This window comes from Peromyscus leucopus, chromosome 3 (assembly GCF_004664715.2).
Source record: "Peromyscus leucopus breed LL Stock chromosome 3, UCI_PerLeu_2.1, whole genome shotgun sequence".
In the NCBI taxonomy this organism is placed as follows: domain Eukaryota; kingdom Metazoa; phylum Chordata; class Mammalia; order Rodentia; family Cricetidae; genus Peromyscus; species Peromyscus leucopus.
The window spans coordinates 109,659,437-109,681,542 of record NC_051065.1 but is presented as its reverse complement, the minus strand read 5'-3'; the positions used below and the strand labels follow the sequence as shown (position 1 = coordinate 109,681,542).

The 22,106-nt window shown below is 42.5% G+C and overlaps 1 protein-coding gene across 26 annotated transcripts in view; it reads left to right on the top strand.

Annotated features, from left to right (window-relative positions):
- Magi1 (membrane associated guanylate kinase, WW and PDZ domain containing 1) overlaps positions 1–22,106 on the top strand; it is a 653,433-nt gene that overhangs the window by 619,695 nt on the left and 11,632 nt on the right. For 10 of the 26 annotated variants that reach the window (XM_037203930.1, XM_028855170.2, XM_028855228.2 and 7 more), the window contains 6 exons: positions 1,730–1,946; positions 5,628–5,711; positions 8,522–8,613; positions 10,044–10,236; positions 12,346–12,639; positions 15,536–15,739. In XM_037203930.1, coding sequence (XP_037059825.1) covers positions 1,730–1,946; positions 5,628–5,711; positions 8,522–8,613; positions 10,044–10,236; positions 12,346–12,639; positions 15,536–15,739 — 1,084 coding nt within the window. The remainder of the gene's footprint in view (positions 1–1,729; positions 1,947–5,627; positions 5,712–8,521; positions 8,614–10,043; positions 10,237–12,345; positions 12,640–15,535; positions 15,740–22,106) is intronic. The other 16 variants (XM_037203931.1, XM_028855179.2, XM_028855270.2 and 13 more) reach the window with 7 other exon arrangements.

Below are 22,106 nucleotides of genomic sequence, written 5' to 3'. Positions count from 1 at the left end.
TGCTTTTCTATCCAGCACTGAGCAAAGTCCATTAACACCTGAAGAGAGAAAGGATGAAGTGGTGGTGTGTTTGCCCTGTGCTTCCCTTGGCATCTTCATTAGTGTGTGCCACCCCTTTGCATGGGAGTGAGCTAGGCCTCTCAACATTCTAATAGCCTGCGGATCTTTTCTAAAACCTATAGTCAGGTCTCTAGCAGGCAAGATCTCAACTCAGCCGAGGAGTTGAGAGATGGCCATCAATAACGTGCTTGCCGCGCAAATATGAAAACCTAGGTTATATTCTCAGAACCCACAGAAAACTCCAGGCATAGCAGCCCGTGCTTGTTATTCCAGAAAGGTGAAATGGGAGGTGGAGACAAGGCTCTCGGGGCTCGCTGGCTAACTAGCCTATTTGGTGAACTCAAGGCCAATGAGAGACTCTGTCTCAAACAAAAAGTGGTAGGTTGCCTTCTGCATTCTGTGTGCGTGCGTGCGTGCGTGCGTGCGTGTGTATGAATGCACATGTCCCCACACATGAACATACACAGGCAAAAGGGACAAGGCAAATCTGTTCTTTTTGGACTCTCTTCATCTACTGATTTCCAAACAAGGACGAAAAGGGAAAGGACCATTCCAACAAGGAGTGAAAGATGGAGGACACTGAGGGGATAGCAGGGGGGATTGTTGATAGCCTCTGGTGGCAGAGCTCCCAGGGACCAGAACACACACAGTCGGGTTCTTATAAACCTCTTTAAAAACAGCTCTGCACTGTGCTTAATAGAGGATGCAGACGGCCACCACCTGAAGTTAAGTAACATGGTAACTTTTGCAAATGAGAACTCCAGCATTGCATTCGCAGGGGTAAAACCCTTACCAGGGTTTTTGCTTGTGCTCTCTGTCACTTCAGAGAATATTTCATACAGTGTGAGTCTGTGCTGGGCTGGTTTCAGTGATCAGGAACTTGACTCTGCCTTTGAAGTCGATGAAGTTCCCCTTTGAAAAGTACTTAAACTTTGGACAAGTTACCAGGCTGGGAAGGCTGACCCTGCAGAGCAACACATACATGTACTTCAAGTTTGCTCTTCATTGTTTTAATTCTCAGTAGTCTCGGTAATTCAAGAGGTAGAAAGCACTGCCTTTAGAATTGATTGACTAAAAATTATAGACGCTCTTGATTCTCTGCAGTGAGTACCAGAGCACTGTGCTGCCCAGTGTGACTTCCTAATGCTCTGCCACAGTCCCTGCTGGAACAGGGCTGGAGGAAACCTGCAGAGCGGAGCAGGCATTTTTTTTTTTATTAAGAGATACAGCATATGGAGCCCCACATAGCATTTGTAGCCCTGATTGTATTGCTTACGGGTATTACAGACTTACATCTAAAACACTTAGGGTATTTTGAGTCACATATTTTTGTGAAGAACTGAGGGTGTTGGGATTGATGCATCTTACAATAAATAAACCCAGTGTATCTTCCCGAGAGCTTACAATGAAAATCAGATTTGTTTCCCACTACAGCCCAGAGAGCAGCATGGGTATGGTTATGTCTCTGCCTAGTCCGCCCCTCTGTCTTCCTGCCAATCATCTAAGGATTTATCTGCATTCAGCACTTGCTGGAGAAGCCAGAGTGTCATTTTAAGTGTGTGTGTGTGTGTGTACAGAAATGCTGAGCAAAGGCAGGCTGGGGAGAGGTACCCACTGGAGAAACAACAGTCATCTTCCTTTCTTGGCCCTCTCACTTGCTTTCTTACAGCAGCCACTGGAGAGGAAAGACAGCCAGAACAGCTCCCAGCACAGTGTCTCCAGCCACCGGAGCCTGCACACGGCATCCCCGAGTCACAGCACACAGGTGCTCCCCGAGTACCCACCCGCAGACGCCCCTGCTCCAGATCAGACCGACAGCTCTGGGCAGAAAAAACCAGATCCTTTTAAAATCTGGGCCCAGTCCAGGAGCATGTATGAAAACCGACGTGAGTAAAACTTGGGTTCCTACTCTCCCAGGCCCTTCCCAGTGCGCTGGCCTCCTCTTAATAAAAGAGGCCTGGGGTATCCAGTGGATAAAGGTAAAGAGGATGGAAAGCCACAGCTTCCTAGAGCAGGTCGAATTCCCTGGTTATCTGCACAGGCTAGATGATGTCTCCAGCTTGAGGAAGCACGGGTAAAAATGGATGCTTTTCTTTCTGGTTCAAAGAAGTGGTTGGTAAGAGCCGCTGTCTTTTAATCCTTTCCCAAGTGGAGAGCGTGGCCTGCTCTGCACTCCTGCCTGATGAAGCTGCTCCAACACACAACAGTGTAACTGTGATTGTGGGTTCATGAGAAGAGGTCAGGTACTTTCTTTGTGGCCTTGTGGTTCTTAAAAATACTGGTGATACCAGTCTATGCAAACATTTTCCTCAAAAAGAAGGAGGAGGAGGAGGAGGAGGAGAGGAGAAGAAGACCCACAGAGAATGATTGTAACTTAATTATCTATACAGTAGTTAGATGTGTTGTTTTATTAAGATCAACTTTCTGGATCTTAAACACCTAAGATCTCCTCCTTATTTCCCTTCTCTCCTTTTAATGAAGTGATTCCTGGGGACATTCACCATCAGTTATCTTTGTTATTTTACCAATGCAAGGCCCTAAATGCCCCAAGCTTAGCAGATGCTATTGGCTCTTTTGGAGTCTTTGCCCTCACTAACATTTTCTTTCTGAGTTGGCTGGTTCGTATGCCCAGCCATAGAGTGGGGTAGAATGTGTTAGGAGGAAAGACATTCTATTGATGACCTGGGAGGAGCTGAGAGAGAAAACAGCATTGTTTTACCTGGCCACTGGGGGAACTTAGAACAGGTTTTGTTCCTAACCACCCTGATGTCACCGCTGTGGAGATTGGTAGCTCAGAGACTATGAGAGGCTAAGGGCTCTTCCTCCCCTCAACAACCACTCTGACTTGGCTCTTCAGCATACCTGGCTGTCTGAATGGTGTTTGGGAAGACTTCCCTTGTTCTATGACTCGGATAAGGAAGGGAGTAAGGCCAGCAACCCTGAGAAGGAAAGCTGACCAAACTCTTAGGTAAAACTCAACCTTCAGGGGGCACATGAGGGTCTCTTGCTGATTAGCAGCTGTCAGAGGTCCCCTGAAGTACCATCACCATCAGAGTCAAACACTGGGCCGTTAGAAAGGCTGTTGTACCAGATGAGGCTCACCATGCTGACAAAAGCCAGCCATTTTGGAAATGGACTCCCCCGACTCCCAGGAAGATAGCACTGACGTCCTTTGGAAGCCAGGCTGAAGGAAATCTACAAATGCAGCAAATATTAACTACAAAGTCAAGCATCCTATATCAAAAAATGTGATGGAAAATGCTTCCAATTTCGATTTTGAAATATTTGCATATTTGTAATGAGATAGTCTGAGGATGGGACCTGAGTCTGAATTTCAAATCTGTTTGTTTCTTACATCTCTTACACACAAAGCCAGAAAGTCATTTTAGACAGTATTTGCAGTGATTTTATCTGTAAATATAAATTTTATGGTATGGAGTTTTCTTCTTATGGTGTTATATCAATACTTAAAAAGCTCGGGGTTTTATAGCATGTGAGGTTTTCAGAATCAGGGACACCCAACTGTTACAAACCTGGGCTTCATACCAGGAATACCCTCTAACTGTAGTGATTTCTCTTTAAGACACCCTGAAGGAATGCCTCCCAGTTTCAAATGTCCCATAGTCCCTTCACATTGCTCTCTAACCATGTGGCTTCTTCAGTCAATGACCTAACTTCAGGGGATGTTGAGTGATTGCTTTATTGACCATGCTCCTGCTTTCTTCAGTCCAGTACACATTATGGTTGAATTTTCCATGTTCTAATCCTTTTATGATCAAATAAATCATTCCCTGAAGTACTGGCGGGACCTCCTGGATTGACAGGACACTTGAAGCACATACGTGCTCAATGGTAGGCTCGTCTACCCTAAAGCAACAATATTTCTTGGGATTTGGATATTTTAGTTCAACTTTTAGGAAAGTTTTCACCAGGAAGAGAAACTGGACTATCCAGCATAAGCACTATAAGCTGATCGCTGTAATCTTTGACATTGCTCCATGCGGTCACAGTGACATGTTTGGAATGGTTCCTTTTTTGTCCCTTTGCTTTCTTAGCATCTAAGCGATCAGATACAGCCCCACAGTGAGAATCAATGCCTCTTTGGTGATTGGAGGTTCTGTAATTGAGTGATAGGAACAGCCTAATGGCTGTTAAGATCGGCATAGATTTTTTTTCTTCTCTACTAAATGAGGCTAATGATGACCCTCCCCCGGCCCCACCTCCAGTAATTACTGTGTCTCCAGCACAGCTTTTCTTCTTCCCATGGTACCCACTGATGAACCTATAGCTATCTTGTCTTTGAATTACCTACCATTTTATTTAATCTCAAATACATTTCTCCCATTGCAGTAAGTTATTTTGTATGTTGTCTTTTAAGAACATTCTTTAAAAAAAAAAAAAAAAAAGAGTAGCCTTGATGGATGGAATTCCCTCCCCGTCCTTTGATGATAAAATAAGCAAATACTGAAGGAAAATTGAAGTAAGTCACAGTACATTAATTATACATATTATTCCCTTTGTGTTGAAAATACCTTTTCCTTCTTATTGAACTTCATTGTTAAGGGCAGTGTCAAGATGAACACAGAGCTGACCACTTCCCCTTACATGTTCTAGGTGTTTCACAAAATACCATCCTCTCAATTTGGCTCTCTGCCAAACCCGCAGTGTCAAAAATGATTTAATCTGAGTTACAGAAGTGTTAATGAATCCCTTTGAAGGATTTCAATGTTAATTAAAGACTTGAAGTCCTTTCAGTAAGCCGCCTTGCCTGTTTTGTATTTCCTCTAGATAACATGCCAGTTGGATCCATGTCTTTAAAAGTGACATGATTGGTCTTATTAGCAGATGTTCACACAGTCACCTCGTGCACAGCAGCCTTTACTACAAAGGAAACTCCAAAGCTTATAAATAAAGTTTGTGCCTGTTTGTGGTCTAGCTTGCCAAGAAAGCAGTTGAAGCTGTCATTTTAACCATTATAAAGCTGTCCTCTGGGGAGTCATGCCTACAAGTCTTACACCAGAATTTTAGGATCATTATAACCATTTCTGTCTGTGTGTTCGTTCAGATTCAACAGATTCCATGATTGCATCTCAAACATGAGACTATTCTGGTTTGAAATACCTAGAATTTACCAGGGCATGCCTTGTTCTAAGAACGGATTCTCTCAGGAACCAACACTCCCCTAAGCAAGTGCTGTTGTGGAGTGCTAACATACACTTTCATGTTCTCACAAGACAATGAGGGTTTAGACAGCCTTCTCTAGTTCATGATGTGACTGAAATGAGGTCACTCAAGAATGTGGTTAGAGTCTAATTAAGCATCAGGAGCCTACAGTGGTAATGGAAGTCACAGGAAACTCAGTGTTCAATTAGATTTTTGACAAGTAAAGCACCAGGAAAAAAAGAAAGTGAAAAACAGAACCCAACTGCGGTCCTTTGAAGTCCATAGCAGTCAGGACCTTTATTGTGAAGCTGAACTGCACATCCCTTATCAATCACGACTAAATTCAAATGAACCAAGAGCGAGCGTATGTTGAGCTTTACACAATTGTGAAATTGCTGTTCCAGCCATGTCGCCTTCGCCTGCATCAGGACTGAGCAAGGGTGAAAGAGACAGAGAGATCAGTTCCACGAGTTTTGGAGAATGTCAGAGTAAGGATCTGCCGCACACGTTTGTGTCTCCATTATCATTTCTCCTGTTTGATGTTCCCATCTGTCCGGGGAGAAGCCCACAGAAGTGAGGGAAGATAAAAGTCCATGCAGTGATGTTTTTAGGCTTGTTTTGGCTGAGCATAAAGCAAACACAAGATGAGATTAGGAAGTGATGTGTGTGCTCTGAGTCTGTAGCTGCATTGTGTGGCCGGAGCGGTGGCGACACCAGGGCCTGGTGACCCCACTCTCACTAAATATCAAGGAAAGTCATTCGGCTACTTTCTTAAGTGACCACTACCAATACCAGAAGCAGATGAACTGTGGCAGTGATTGTCCCCTAGGTGAGGATCTAAGATGCAAACGGCTGGATCAGAGCCTAACTTCTGCAAGACTGGCCTCACTGAAGAGACAGTAATAATAAGAAATGTGACAATAATGTCAGAAAAATGGCCCCACCTTACTGCTCTCTAAAATAAAATTCTTCCGAAAGTACAGAGTGAAACATTTGGGGGAACTAATTTCAAAATCTCAGCACTTCTTATATCAAGAAGTAGTATCATAGGAGATCAAATTTTGACTACCATAGTATATTTCGATACCAATTCATTAGCCGAGGCTATATTTATTTGAGTAAATGGTATTTAGTTGGTGAGAGGGTAAAATTGTTAATATGCTAAAAGTTAAGTAGCCGAAGGCTTTCTTTGTCACGTGTCTGTGTTGGTGTTTATGTCTGTGTTTCCTGGCTCATTGTGAGTGTATTTATATCCCAATTGTCACAGGGCACCTTTCTTTTCAACAGAAAACACTTTAAATCAATTTACTATTTTCCAGTTGATTCTTGAAAGAAAGAAAAACTTTTTTCCTGTGGCCTAACTTGGGTGATTGACCTAAATCTGTTGGGTCTCCTCCATATACCATGATAGCTGACACCTCATTGCAACATAAGGCAGAATGTGCTACAGTTTTTTTTGCCCTGTAGGATGGACAAATGATACTGTGTTAAAGTGAGGCAGAGAAAAATGAGTCTGGGCTGAAGGCAGCTGCAAAGGCCCTTTAATTGCTCTTAGAAAGCTCTTATGCTCAGCAGACATCAGATTGACTCTGCCAGCACCCATGTATACCAGCTGAAAATCACCAGTGGACTTTTGGGGTGCTAGTTTCCTTCCCTGGGTAGACCAAAAGACAGAACACCCTCTGATTTAGTTATTTCAATGAGGCACTTCACAGCATGCATCATTTACCAAGCTACTCAAACAAGAATTAATGAATATATTTATATAAATGTGTTCAAGGAAACATTAGTCTCCAGATGTTTCTGTAGGAGTCCCGTGATGTAGCCAGGTTCATCTTTCCTGGCATTTTACAAGCAAGCCTCAGCATTTTTAATATAAAAGGGTGTATACAAACATCCAGGTAGAGCCCCAGCCTAAAAGTAGCTCAAGCAAAATCTATTCTGAGTCCTCTGCCTTATACGCATTCATTTTGTTTCCCTTGGATTATTCATTCACTATGCATCTTAGGCTAGAGGCAAATCACTGAAAAGGACCAATAACCCCCAATATGAAATCTAAACAACCATTTTTGTCTTTCCTATTCTATCGCACAAAACGGTGAAGAAGATGGGAATTAAAGTTTCAGGCCTAGATACTCCTACAGCCCAAAATACAATTAATGAAGCAAATAAGAAAGAATGTGGAGCAGTAATTTAATGCCCCCTTTAGGATTCGCTGCAACTGAATTATATGCATTCTCTTTAACTAAAAGTTGTATCTCTTTATAGACTATAAAACACCTTGTATGTACATTAAAGTACTCCATAAGAATAAAGGGAAAACAACCCTTTTATTATCTCAGTGAGGTAACAGTGCAGTTATATAGAATGACTTCATGCCCAACAGGCATTTTCTTCTGGAATTTACTGAGGGCTTCGTTTTAAAGCACTAGACCATTACTGAGTGTTAGACAAAATAGCAACTTATTGGGTAATAAGATAATGCACGCTCAGATACCATAGGCAAATTAAGGGAAAAGCTGTAATTTAGTGATGAGATCCAGTTAATTGTTCAGAAGTTGCTGTCACCACTTGACCCTAAGGGTCTAGAAATGTGACAACTCCGGTATTAGTACTGAAATCATATTAAACTCTATATTTTGTGATGGTGCCAAGGTTCAAACCCAAGACCTGGAGAAGGATAGGCGAACAGTTTCCACTGAGCTGTGCACCACACAGAGAGTCATTTTTTTTTCTCACAAAACTGATCTCGTATTAAATTACTGGTGTCACTGGTCTTGATTACGTTAGAGAAGAAGAATATGATTAAAAATAAATTAGAAATTCTTTTTAGCCAAAGCCACAATACTTGTCCTCTCAATAAAATGACAAGTCATTTAAAGGAACTTTCAAATCCATAGCGCCCACTTCTCCTCTGGGGAGACTCCCGCTGTGTGATTTTCTTCGTGGATACTTGCTGTGTAGTGCAGCCCACAGAGACTCAGTTTGACTCCTGTTGGAGCGATGCTGAGGAGGGAGGTGCCTGCTGACTCCTGGCGTAGCTGTCGTGAGCTAACCTGGGCATTACCAGGCAGCCTGAGTCCCTTGGGGAGCTGCAGAGCTCCACTTTCCTACCGCTTCCTCGTGCCCACTGTCCTGTGCCCTGTCGCCTACCCATGACCTTTTCTGTGGTTGCCTGTGCTGGGGAGCTTTTATCTGTGCATGCATCATCCATCATGGTCCTGTAATTGTGTCCTTTTTAGACACATAATCCCCTTTATTAATGAAATGATCTCTTTCCCTTCTTCCTTCTCTGCAGTTCCAGATTATCAGGAACAGGACATCTTCCTCTGGAGAAAAGAGACCGGATTTGGATTTAGGATTCTGGGTGGAAATGAGCCAGGGGAACCTGTGAGTCTTTTATCTGCTTCTCTCCTTTGTGCTATTTGCTAAGACTTCAAAGCAAAGTGGTGGCAATTGACAGATCACCGGGAGAGGAGTCCTGCTAGTTGTGGCCCTGGCTCTTTCATCTTGAGAAGTATGGATCTCTCACTTCCTTTTGTGGAGCTGCATTTGTTTGTTTGTTTATTTGTCTTAAGGAAGAAGGGAAGTTATATTTTCTAAAGCTTTTGTGTGTGGTGGGGGTTACAACAGCGAGGCCCCCCACCAAGAAGGAAAACAGAAGGCAGAGCAGACGGTAGCCTCAGCTCTGTGGTCAGTTCTGTGGTGTCTGTAGCAAGTAGAGGTCTGTGTGTGTGTGTGACTGTAGGGGTCTGAATAGTAAGTAGCTAGAGCACAGAGGGAACTTCCCTAGGCAGCACTATGGCTAAAGAAAACAGCACCCTGTCCTTAAATAACAGAAAAAGAACCCTGAACAGTGACCAATAAACACTGAGTCTCCTCCCTGGGCCTCAGTTTCTTAGAGTCAGTTATTGAACACCACATGGTCCTTTGAAAGGAAAAGAAAGGAGAAGTATTGTTGATGCCTTTGGAACCAAGCCTATCATTCATCGAGCAGTTACTGTGTGTGATGTGCTATGCTAAAAACCTTTAACATATAATATCTCCTTTAGCCAGAATGTACCCCTGTTTTTCAAACCAGAAAATAAAGGCTCCAGAAAGGTTCATGAACTGGCCCAAGGTCCCAGAGCTAGTGTAGATGCAAGGCTGACAAGGCCCAACTCCTCCATCTCTTCAGCCACTGTTTTGTTCATGCCCCTCATAAACCCTAAATGCCGTGTGAAGGGAACGATAACATTGTTGTCTGCTGAGAAGACAGAGCACACACCAAATTTAAACTCACATTTGGTGAATGGCAGAACAGCAAGACATTGAATACAAATGTTCCTGTGCCTTCTAGTGCTGAAAGATGGCAGAAATGGGAATATCAGGCCAGAATTTGCTTCATTCTCCCCTTCATTTTATGTTTAGTGAGATGCCCTACTGCTAAGCAGACAGTACTAGACAATTAAAGAAACTAAGTCTTGATGTACTTAGCCGGGCTTAGTGAGAGTGGGGTTCTCGGGTAGACAGGAAAGGAGGAAAGGCCTTATAAGTGAGAGAATAAAGTGCCCATTTCTCTGGAGTGGAAGAAGAAAAACGACATGATTGACAGGCCACGGATAATAGCTATACAAGAAATAGTTATTCTTCCCACTTCTTAAACACTGCTACAGTACCTGGCACAATGCCTTATACACAGTGGGTGCTCAATAATCGTTTGTGGCATGCATGTGGATATGAATGAATGAATTGAATTATTTCTAGAGATGTACAGGCCATCAGTCTTGATAGTAAAACTAACAGGACAATGTTTCATCCATCATCTAATTACTCAACAGATTTATATCGGTCACATCGTACCACTGGGTGCTGCTGACACAGACGGCCGCCTGAGGTCTGGAGATGAATTAATCTGTGTGGATGGGACACCAGTAATTGGAAAATCACACCAGCTTGTGGTCCAGCTTATGCAACAGGCTGCCAAGCAAGGCCATGTCAATCTCACAGTGAGGCGCAAAGTGGTGTTTGCTGGTATGTTTTCCATTCATTCCCTTGGACCATGCTCTGTCGTTTTCCTGTCTGCCTCCTCAAGCTTCTATTTTAGCAAATGTTTGCAAATGTGATCAAGCTCAGAATTTCCAGATGGCTTGCTTCTCTCTGGCTCTGCAAAAGTGCTGTCATTCAAACGTACTTTAATATGCTGTTTGCATATGCTCCAAAAAAGACTTCCAGAAAGATGAGAGATGAATATACGTCCCCTGACTCTTGCCCCCTCACCAACCAGGATGTAGCCTTCCTCTTCACTGGAGGATAGCCCTCATCTGACGAGCCCATCAAGAGCGTGAGAAAAGGTCAGCTCCAGATTCCAAGAACAGAAGTTAGGTTTGGACTGCAGAATGAGCTCTTCCTAACACAGCTCTTGCAGTTGCTTTACTGAGAAAGCCGAAGTTCTAGGTCAGTTCTAGGTCAGCTCTGGTTCCTCTGAAGTTCTCAGAATACCCTTTCGGTCTCCACTCAAGAACACTCCTCCAAATGCTTTCAGGTTTTAGCACCCCCTTCCCGCCATGCCTGTGGCTCAGAGTGTATTTCCACATCTCACTCTGCCCCTTTAAGAAAGCTGTTACATGTCTGCTCTTTCCTGAAAGCATATGTCTTTATTATTCACCTTTGCATGCAGCCTCTACTCAAAGCCTGTACAACAGAATCCAGAAGAGGAAGATTAACTGTTATGTCAGTTGAATTACTGAAGAAGTATGATGGGAATGCCTGTGAATTCTCTGTAGCCTTAATATTAGTGTAGCAGATAGCCCAGATAAAATTAATTGGCACTTAAAAAAAAACTAATGTAGCTTATTTGAAGTGATATATAATTAATTACAGAATGAAGTTACTAAATTCCAGTGTAAGAATCTAATGGTAGCCATTGAAAACAGTCCCTATTCCACAATAGATTATTCTGCCCCCCCCCCCAAATTCTGAGTATGGTATTCCGTGCATCCAATAGCAGTCAGCTGGTTTGTTTTGGGGTTTTGAAATGAGTTGAAAACTATTTGATTTCCCCATCTTAAAGTAGTAAGGCAATGTAATTTCACTTGGTTGTTTCAGTTTTATTTGAAAGACTTACATTTAGGATATTCAGTAAGTTAGTCCAATGCAGACATTATACTAAGTGAAATTCGGTAGGCAGATAGTAAGCAGAATGGGTGTTGACAGGTGCTGGTAAGGGAGTTGTTATGTAGTGGGGAAAGTTCCGCTTGGGGAAGTTGACAAAGTTCTAGAAATGGATGGTGGTGACATTTACATGACAGTGTGAATACATCTATGCCCCTGAGTTACATGTAAGCACTGTTACATCATTCAATTTGTGGTTTCCCATAACTAAAGCCATCTATGAAAGTAAAAGCTTTGTGGAATAAATAATATAATCATAGCCACAACTCACCATAGTACACAATGATTTTGGCATGCCTGGTTTTACCTAAGGTGTGGACTCTTTAAGAATGTTTTGCCCTGTTAGCTGACAAGGCAGTAAGACTGGATGAATACCCAAAGCCGGAAGGAAGCTAATGCCTCTAGCTCTGTGATTGGAATAGATATTTACAGCTGGGAGCTGGGGAGAGCAATTACGTGTACCTACCTTCGGGTCCTCATGAATCCTGCGAACCTTGAAGAACCCACCCTAGCAGTCTCCTACCCAGTGAAAACGTAACACTGAACAAAGACGTAAGGAGGAGGGAATGACTGTGAGTGAGTGAGGCAATTCAGGAAGCTGGGATGGCAGCCTGCACTGGTACAGCTCATACCAGAGTCTGTTCGCAGTTCCTTCTTACATTGGAGAAAGGTCATAACGGGTGCTGCTGTAGATGGAATGGCATTGTGGGTATTATCATTGTACTGTCTACTGCATGCCATTTAGGAGTCCTCTTTGGGGGTCAATGTGCATGGAGCCAGCCTTCCTGAAGACAGACTATTAATGTTTCCACAGCAAGGCTGTTTTTCCACACTTGTGTTGCCGTCCTCCGAGACAAGATGCCCGCCTTAGCATCTCGGTTTCCTTACAGGTGGGGGAAGGTGGAGTGGTGACTGGGCCCGTTTTCCAGGAATTTCAAATGGTTTAGTTGTCATACATGTCTCTTCCAGTCCCCAAAGCAGAGAATGAGGTGCCCTCACCAGCTTCATCACACCACAGTAGCAACCAGCCGGCCTCCCTGACGGAAGAGAAGCGCACGCCACAGGGCAGCCAGAACTCGCTGAACACTGTGAGCTCCGGCAGCGGCAGCACCAGCGGCATCGGCAGCGGCGGCGGCGGGGGCAGCGGCGTGGTCAGTACCGTGCTGCAGCCCTATGACGTGGAGATTCGCCGCGGGGAGAACGAGGGCTTTGGGTTCGTCATCGTGTCCTCCGTGAGCAGGCCCGAAGCGGGCACAACCTTTGGTAAGTGCTAGAAGCAACCGGCTGGGCTTGCTGCTACCAGCAGGGTTCAGCAGTTAAGGATGCTTGCTACTCTGGCAGAGGATCTGGACTTAGCTCCCAACAGAAAGGCCTTCATGGTTTTGTTTTGTTTGTTTGTTTGTTTGTTTTTGCTTCAGATAATTAAAGTCTTAATTGGGGATGGAGTTTATTTGGTAGATTTTATTGGATCCACAACCCCATTTGGCTTTCTAAATGTGTGGTCATGCACAACTTCAAGTACAGATAAGATTTACGTCAAATTTGAATAGCAGCCCCTTGGTAGTGTAACAGATTATACTATTTATTTATTTATTTATTTATTTATTTATTTATTTATTTATTTATTTATTTATTTGCCAGAGAAAGACTTCAGAAAGTTCCTGAGTAGGGGAGGTCATTAATAGCAATGTCCTCAGAAAGTCATAAGGGTTTTCAAAGCAGCAGATGTTCATAAGAATGCCTAGGAAAAGGAGACATGTAAGAAGTAAAAAGTGACCTGTGATACTCCTCCACCTCGTGTGTGTCCTTTCTCCATCCCTACCTGAATGCTGTTGAAGTTTTAAATAATTTTCTTATAGTTGCTTTAGAAACTGGCCAAACTCTGAGTTAAGAGTCATTTGATTAGAGTCTTATCCAGGTCTTAGATTTCAGCCAAGTATGGGTAATGTTTTGTAACCTTCTCCAAGTATTACCTCTCTCCTGGGTGCATGCATAAAGGCAAATAGGAACCCAGATTATTCTAAGAACCCAGTTAAGTCCAGGAGTCTCTTTCCTGTTGCAATGGATGTCACCCTCCTTCCTGATTCAGTCCCTTCTTGTCTCCCAAGCACGTTGGAAGGTGATGGGAGACAGGAAGGGTTATTATGCAGGCTTCAGATTTTATCTCCAATGGTTTATCCACACCGGACTTCTTGGCCGGTGTTCTAGGTCACTCACTGGCTTAAGTTAACAAGGGCCTATATCTCTTTAACATTCTGATCCGGTAGAACCCACGCTGTCTCCATTTAGTCTTGATGAGCTGCTTCTTGCTAAAGGAGACAGCCAGCCTGTTCTGCACATGTGTGACTGCAGTAACAACCGCCCATCACTAACCATGCTTTTCTGAGTTGCGAAGATGAAGTCATTACAGCCTGTCACAGTGCGTGACCTGACATCAAGGCACCAGTTTTTATTTTGTTTTATTTTGCTTTGCTTTTAAATTACTTTCAAAGACTTTTCTGCTGACTTTAGGAGTAACAAAAAAAAGAGGGAAAAGAAATCGCAAGCTATTGCTCCCCCAATCTGCAGTGTCCCCCTTGACCCTCTCAGCTTTATCATAGTTCTCATTTTCAGTCTCCAGAAAGAAGAAGCAGGTATGTCAGGTGACAGGCTCTGTGCTGGATGATGAGTATTGGATGCTTTCACTCACAGTTTGGTCTTCGATTATTTTCCCTTCATTCTTACAATCAACAAATTCAACTTTCCCTAACACCTTGCACGAGGCTGCTGGGCTATGCAGAGCCTTTCTTCATGCCTGCTGTTTGAGACCTTTGTCCTGCACGTTGTCCTTGGAGCCGAGAACCGAGAGGACCTGGAATTGGATACTCTTCCCTTCCACTGTGCCTCCTCTGTAGATTCATGGACAGCTCACTTGCTTTTTAAAATTCTTTGAATTGAATTTGGTGTTCCACACAGACTCAGTCAACTTCTCCATTCAAATTCAAAGGAGTCAAAGTATGTTTTTCCGATAGTTTTCCCTTCAGGTAGAAATTACAGTAAAAGAGCCTGCACAGTTGACTTTATAGTCTCCCCTATTAATTTTGTCACCGTTTCCAAAAGGTGGCTCCACCAGGAAGCTGTTTTGATAGTTCCGAGAAAGCAAATTCTAAAAGTCTGCATAAAAACATTGGAATTCACTATACAAATACCTGATTATCCCAGGGCACTCCTCAAAGACGGCTCCCCCAATAGAGTGCCTCAAACGTGCAATAAACACACCCCCGCAGATCCCTTTCCCCTGTTTCTTATTATGTATGTATGTATGTGTGTAAGCCGATGAGTAGAGAGGAGATGATGAAAGAGAGGGAGCTGGGGAATGACTGGAGGCTAGCTTTGCTTTGCTATTCTAAGTGTGAATAGGTGCTGGATTTTCACTATGTCCCTTTAAGGGAATTTGTTTGTGAGGCAGGAAGGGGATCCAAGCTAATGAGCCCACCAGGGCCTCCCTGAGAGCTCCTTGCTTGGGCTGATTGAACAAAGGTCCCACATGGATCAGTATGTGTCGGTGCTGGCGCTCTCCGGGCTCACCTCCGATGATTATGCCCTTTTCCAAAGCTTTCATCTCTGCACACAGAGAGCCAAGGGGTCAATCCACCTTGTGTTTTCACAATGAACGCTAGCAGACTCTTAAATCTCGCCCAAAGTCCAGTGATTATTTTTGTAAATGGAGAAAGAACAAAACATTGGCAGATGCTTTAATAAAAATTGGCAAATGAAGGGATAGGAACCCAGAGTGGGTAAAAGCATCCACCCCAGCTTTGGGGGTTTATGTGTATAGCCCCAAATAAACCAACGGCCACCAAATTCTTTGGGGTCTCAAGATCCAAGTTGCCAAATATCCCAAATTCTAACTGTTTTAAGGAGAGAAGCTGGGGTTTGTGATCATTTTCGATCAGAAAAAGACTGTGACCTTGAACTCTAGTCTCAGAGCTGGGGCTTTTTAAACACCCTGAGTATTGCCAATGTTTTGACCATCAGCACAGCGCTCTCCTCTAATCACATTTGCTTAATGCTTTAATTAATTAACACTTAACCTTCTCTTTCCCTTTCCGACCCTTTTCTCCTCCCTTCACTATATCCCCGCATAACTTTAAAACAAAATGAAAACGCAATACCAAAGCAGGCAATGCATGTGTGGCTATGCCTCACAAAATAGGTCGGATTATTGAGGGGAGCCCTGCTGACCGCTGTGGCAAGCTGAAAGTAGGAGACCGGATCTTGGCAGTAAATGGATGTTCCATCACCAACAAATCCCATTCTGACATTGTCAACCTAATCAAAGAAGCGGGCAACACAGTGACCCTCCGGATCATCCCCGGGGATGGTAAAGTATACTGTTATCTCTCCCTCTCATTCCTCTCTCTTTCTCTTTCACCCCCCCCACACCCCCGTTAGTGTTCATGTGATTGTTTGATTTTGATATAGAGGCAGCTTTATCTATCCCTAACGAAACATACCTATCAAATGAACCAGAGCCATTGTTACTAAACCATTTCTCACTCTCTGACCTAATTAATCCTATCACTCTATGATCCCATCTTGATGCAGATATAAAATATTCCAGAAAACCTTCAACTTTCTCCGTTTATTTTTTTCCATTGCTCTTTTTGTTTCCAATGATATAGAAAAACTTTACTATGGGTAGTAATGTTGACCTGATAGTCTAGCTGGAAATCTGGGGTTTTTTATAATGTAATTTTTTGAAACAATCACTAAAATGTGACATCACAAAAACCATCTAATGATAATGCAGAGCCAATACTTATTTTATTTTTCAAAATAAGTGACCATATTAATACTTGTGATTTAATGAACAGTAGGCCATAGCCTACTTGGTTTGTCTATAATTTTTCAATATGGATTAAGAAAGATTGGATGTCTATATTTTTGACAGATTATATACATTAAACTTGTAGTACCCTTGTTTACTTAACTGGTTAAATTAATACTTTGGGTTCTTTTACATCACTGGCATTTCTGTCCCAGGAGACCTCTGGCGATGCCTGCAGTTTGTACAGTATCCTCTAATGGGTAAAGGCTTGGGACAGTCCCAAATATCCCCCAGTGCATAGAGCATCCCCCACAGTGAGAAGTCACTGTGTATAAAAGACTAGCATTCATAACTGCAGAAGTGAGGGTGATGTGCTGATATTAGTGAGGGTGGGTTGCTTGTCCACTTACAGCCTGAATAGTGATCTCATTCAATGCCAGCTTTATGTTAGGAAGAAGCTAATACTTATCCCAAAACATTTAATTGTCTCCCCATTATTTCCATACACGCTACAAAGTAAATTACATTCTAAAGCATGTTTCCCAAGATGAAGAACACTAATGCCATAATTTCAATGAATATTTTATATGCTCCTTGATAGCGAGTGATACTTAGGATTGGGAAGTTGAATGGCAGAGCTGGTGCTTTTTCCAAGTTAACTTCAAAGCAAACACATATTTAAAAATTGTGGGAGTTGGGGATTTAGCTCAGTGTAGAGCGCTTGCCTAGCACACGCAAGGCCCTGAGTTTGGTCCTCAGCTCTGACCAAAAATAAAAAAAAAAAAATTGTGTATTCTCAGAACAGAATACTTTCCTCTAAAAAAAATACCCTGTGCCTATTGTGGAGGAGAACATATATCTCCTTAAGTGGTTGTATGCATGACCTTCTTTAAATGCATGGTTTGTAATTTGCCATCTGGTGTAGAGGCCATTCCACCAGTTTGCCTCTCTGGAAAGCTACTGCAGTTTACAAAAGTGATCACAAAATGGCAGAGCCCTGGATTCCAAATGGAACCGATAAGGGAAGCCAGAGAAGAAGTGAAAAGTGGTTGAGAGCCAGAGGCAGTATTTAAATAGGTTACACGTCACGAAGAGATATTTAAAACAACAACAACAAAGAACTGAGCATGGGAATTCACTTACTGACTCGGTCCTGGGCAATCAAGATGTGAGAATGAGAATGTCTCAAAAAAGAAGGCAGGCAGGCAGGGGACCTCCTGAAAGCAAGTGCTAAAGTCTGAAGTCAGGAAAGTCAACTCATACTACAGTGTGGACACCAAGAATCAACTTAATAATAATAATAGACAACAGACTTTCTGAAAACCAACAATACAGAGTATATAGTGGGATGGCCACTAATAATTAACAGTTAAAAAGACTTTTAAAACTAATACTTAAATGTCAAGTTCAGGAAGGCATTCTATACCCTACTTTGATTAGAAGACAGTGTTTGTTTGTTTGTTTGTTTGTTTTGAAGGCAGAATGGGCTCTCTAAGAATGTGTATTTTATCCATGGTGTTTCAGGAAATCATTGCAATGATAATAAAACTCTCTCCAGTGACTTGAATGACTGTCAGGAGCCAGGTGAAGGCATGGGAAGAATATGTGGTGTCCATTCATTAGAGGGTCTGAAACTGTAGCCTGAGGCAGGGAGTTCAGATTCCAGTGACTGCGCAAGCATGGAAAGGGAGAATGGCCTTCACCGTCTTGTGGGGAGAAACCCTGCTGGATCCGTTTCCTCTGTGTAGGACAGGTTTGGGAAGTGAGGCGGGCAGCCCTTGGAGTTAGGGAACTCTGGTCTCCATTGGATGTTTCATTTTAATGGTCACTGTACCGAATAGCCTGAAGACCAGTCATTTGATGATATCTACAAAGAGGCTGAAGTTCTGAACCACAGTGAATCCATGCTCTTTGGTACTGTTCTCAGGAACCCTAGGCCTGCACAGCAAGACCATTGATCCTCACTTTAGTATCTGGGCAATGCTTAAAAGCATGCCCTGGATGTATGTCTTTGGCTTTGTTAGTTTGTTTATTTCTTTTGGTGTTATCTGGAGACAAGGTCTCACTGGGTAGCCCAGGCTGCCTCCTGCTTGAGATCCTTCTGCCTCAGCCTCCTGAGTGTTGGGATTACAGGCATGAGCCACCACCCTGGCTGCATTGTTCAACTCCTGCTGCCTGGTTTTCTGTTCCTGTCTTTAGATGCCTCATTCTGTCCCTAGCCTCCGTTACTCTACTTCCCACTAGGCCAGTGGTTCTCAGCCTTCCTAATAATACCATAAAGGGCCAACCATAGAACTTTTTCATTGCCACTTCATAATCGTAATTTTGCTACTGTTGTGAATCATAGTGTAGCACAATGGAAGTATCTGTGTTTTCTGATGGTCTTAGGCGACCCCAGTAAAAGGGTCGGTCAACCTCCAAGGGGGTCATGACCCACAAGTTGAGAACCGCTGACCCAGGACATCATCTTTACTTTCACAGATCTTGTACCAAACAAGACCCCTTACCTCTCTGCCTTTTATATGTTAGTGATCAAGAAGGATGGTAGAGTAGAGGAAGAGCCTCTTCTATGATGATGAGCAAGGGCCAGTAAATATATAGTGACATCTCAGAAAGGCCTAGAAGATAGCTGAACGTACTGAATCTGAGCTTGAATTTTCAGAATCCAACCATACCTGTGTTGCATAGAAATTCCTGTGCGGTTTAAGTGGGAATAAGACTTTAATCAGGTAGAGTAGAGCCTGATGAGCTTGGCTAATACAGAATCAAGTTCAAGATAATAAAAAATTGTGTGAGCTTAAAAATGTAACTAATATTTCATTTCACTGTTATTCAAAGTATTTGCTTATAGATAAGTCAGAGCTTGGCAGTACAGATTCTGTGGTTTCCTTGGGAGAAGAGGAGGAATAGTAAAAAGCTCCCAACAGTGTCACATATGCATAGGATTTAGGTTTTCCCATGCTGTTTCCAGATACTTATTGTGTTTGCAGTTAAAGTATTTATGAAAAAAAGATTGCATCCTTTGTTGATTTGCTTGGCTTTTCAATGTATATTTCATCGGGGAAGGTAAGAATATTAGTATGGGAATGAGGTTAGCATGGTAACCATTTATGGGGGCGGGGGGTAGGTTGAAACCTGAGGTAGAAGCTCCTGTCCCGAAGAGTAAGTGCCCTGACTTAGAATAGCCCTCCACAGTGCCTTGAGAGCTAAGGTGTGCTTTTCATGATGTGTGATGGATTTAAAAAATGTAGTAATATCCATCTTCGTTCCTCTGGGAGATGTAAATGCTATTTAATAATAATATTAATTATTAGGGTATTAATAATAAAGGGTATAGGCACTGTCTAGATTTTGTCACCAAAATGCTCAGGCTGCTCACTGCCAGAAAGCTGAGACAGTCACATGCGATGTGACTCTCCCTTGTACAGGGAAACATGTTAGTGTGCAGGGAAACATGTGCTCTTCTTTCAGGCCCCTTGGTACTTTGTCTCTTATACAAGGCAAATTTTGCTTGGGGGCTAGAGCTACAATACATTGTTGATAATGGGCTGTATCTGTGTCTTTGAAAGTTGGACAGTGTTTGGCAGATGTAATCTTGGTTTAATTCCAAATGAAGACTTAAATGTTTATGGAAAATAAGTATAATTTTATTGATATTGTAAAAGCATACTGGAATCAAGCCTATTTAAGTTATTTTGATGCTCTGAAGATGGCTTATAAAATCCAGTAGACAGGGATAGGTTATATTTTAAGGAATCATTGATGGTGATTAATGAAGGTACTGATATTCATGTAGTAAAATTAAAGCATTGCTTATTTGAAAGGAATGTACCAATTAGGTATGATTTTCTTGATAATTATAATTCCCAGGCAAAATAAAGTAAGTTTTTGGAAATGAAGTGTGAGACAAGCCTTGGCTTCATGTCCCAGCATCTCCACTTGCTTCCTGGGAGATCTTGAGTGTATTATTTATCTTCCTGTGCCTCAGATCCTCATCTGTAAAGTGAGACATTCATTGTAGCTGCTTGCTTTATGGAGAGAGAAGAATCGAATGATAGGTGATTAGCATAGGGGACCTACAAGGTACAGTGTTTGCTTTGCACACTGTAAACTAACTAGTAAGATAAACCATGGGAGAAGGAAAATACATCAAACTCACAGTAGCATATTAAGTGTTAATGTGTTTTGAATGTTGAAAATTGAGCTTCAACACCCAAACAATTTGCATTGTGAAACATCACAAGTAAAGAACTGAAGGAAAATTATTGCTGGCATTCTATTTATATGTATAGTGGGCGATTATCATATGCCACCAAATCATGAAAACAACAGAAATACAAAATTTGCTTCACAATGGGATTCAGTGTGCCCAGAAAATGCTGGTGACCAACAGCACACAAACATTCTAAAGGAATTCATTCAGCAATTATAATCACTTTAATTGCAAAGAAACATTCTTCTTTGTCCCACTTATGATTTCATTATGGCCCAAACACCGTCATAATTTCCTGGATAATCTTTATGCAGTGTATGACCGTGAGCACTATGAAGTGTGATAAGAGACCAGTGCTCATGGTCATAAATGTTCCGGAGAGTCATACTGACAGGCTGTGTTATCTATCCTGCTTCTTGTACTGGCACAGTGAACTTGTTTCATGAAATACCAGTTAGACTTACACCTCAGTTCTCCAGGTTAGCTGCCCTGGTATGAGGTGATGCAATGAGCTGGTGTTCCTGCAGTCTTTTAATAGCATTCGTTAAAATTCAACAATATTAATAACGATGGTGGTAATAAGTAGTAACAATAAATGCCCCCACATATTTTCACCATTTTGGCTAGTATCTATGTGTCCAGCACTATCGTATTTTTGACTTATAGTCCTTCGAGACTTCCATTGTTCCTCTTGTAAAGTGAGGGAACTGAGGCAGCAAATGCTTACGTCATCTTGTCCAAGCCCTGTGCAGTAAGCTGCAGAGCGTAGGATGCAGAACAAGCTTCGAGACTATGCAGTCTGACCTTGCAACCACTGAGCAGTCTGCCTCTCAGCTGACTTGCACACCACCTCCCCACTCAGAGGGCACGGGGCACATCGTATCCGTACCAAATAGAGAAAGCCCAAGAGGTGCCCCGAGGCAGGTTCCCCTTTGTTTCACATCTTACTTCCTAACTGACCACACACTCTTTCCCTGATAGCTGCAGAAACATTTGATAAGAACAGATTCTGGGGAACACTGTCCTGAAACATGACTGGGATACAGAAGCAGTTCTCTGGATCCAGTTAGATTTTTGTGCCTTGGCTGTACGAGTAATAAGCTTTGGGGGCTAGACTAGAAACTGTAAAAAAAATCAGATTAAACTTTGTCATTTTGCAGAGAGCTCAAAAAGCTTTAAGAAGCTCCCAGAGAAACTAATAAAATGTTTTTGCTAGTAGCAAGGCCCAGAGGTAGAGTAGATACACACTGGACACTCATGACATACATGTCAGGCAGTCTACTCAACACTTTCTAGCCCTTCATCCACAGGCAGGGGTAGGTCTCCTTTCACCAAATAAGAAAAATCAGGCTCATACCTAATGAGGAGGAAAGCAGTGATTTGAATCTACGTCTGAGATCTCGAAACTCATGCATGGCATATAATGAAAAATAAAGAACTGGGTAGTTAGATACTAGCTGACTACATGCTTAAGGAATGAAAATAGAAGATAGACCACCAGCAGTTGGGATAAGCAGGGGCTGTCTTTTGTTTCAAGAATTCAGTAGAGAAAGATATAGTCCAGGTTTCTAGGCTTAGAATACCTAAAGCATTTCCCCATAGAAACCTATTGTACCTGGTAGGTAGAGATTTGTATTCAGCAAATGCTAAACTACGAATCATAGGACTTTGAGTTTCCTAGGTGCTCCATGAATGAAATGAGCATGT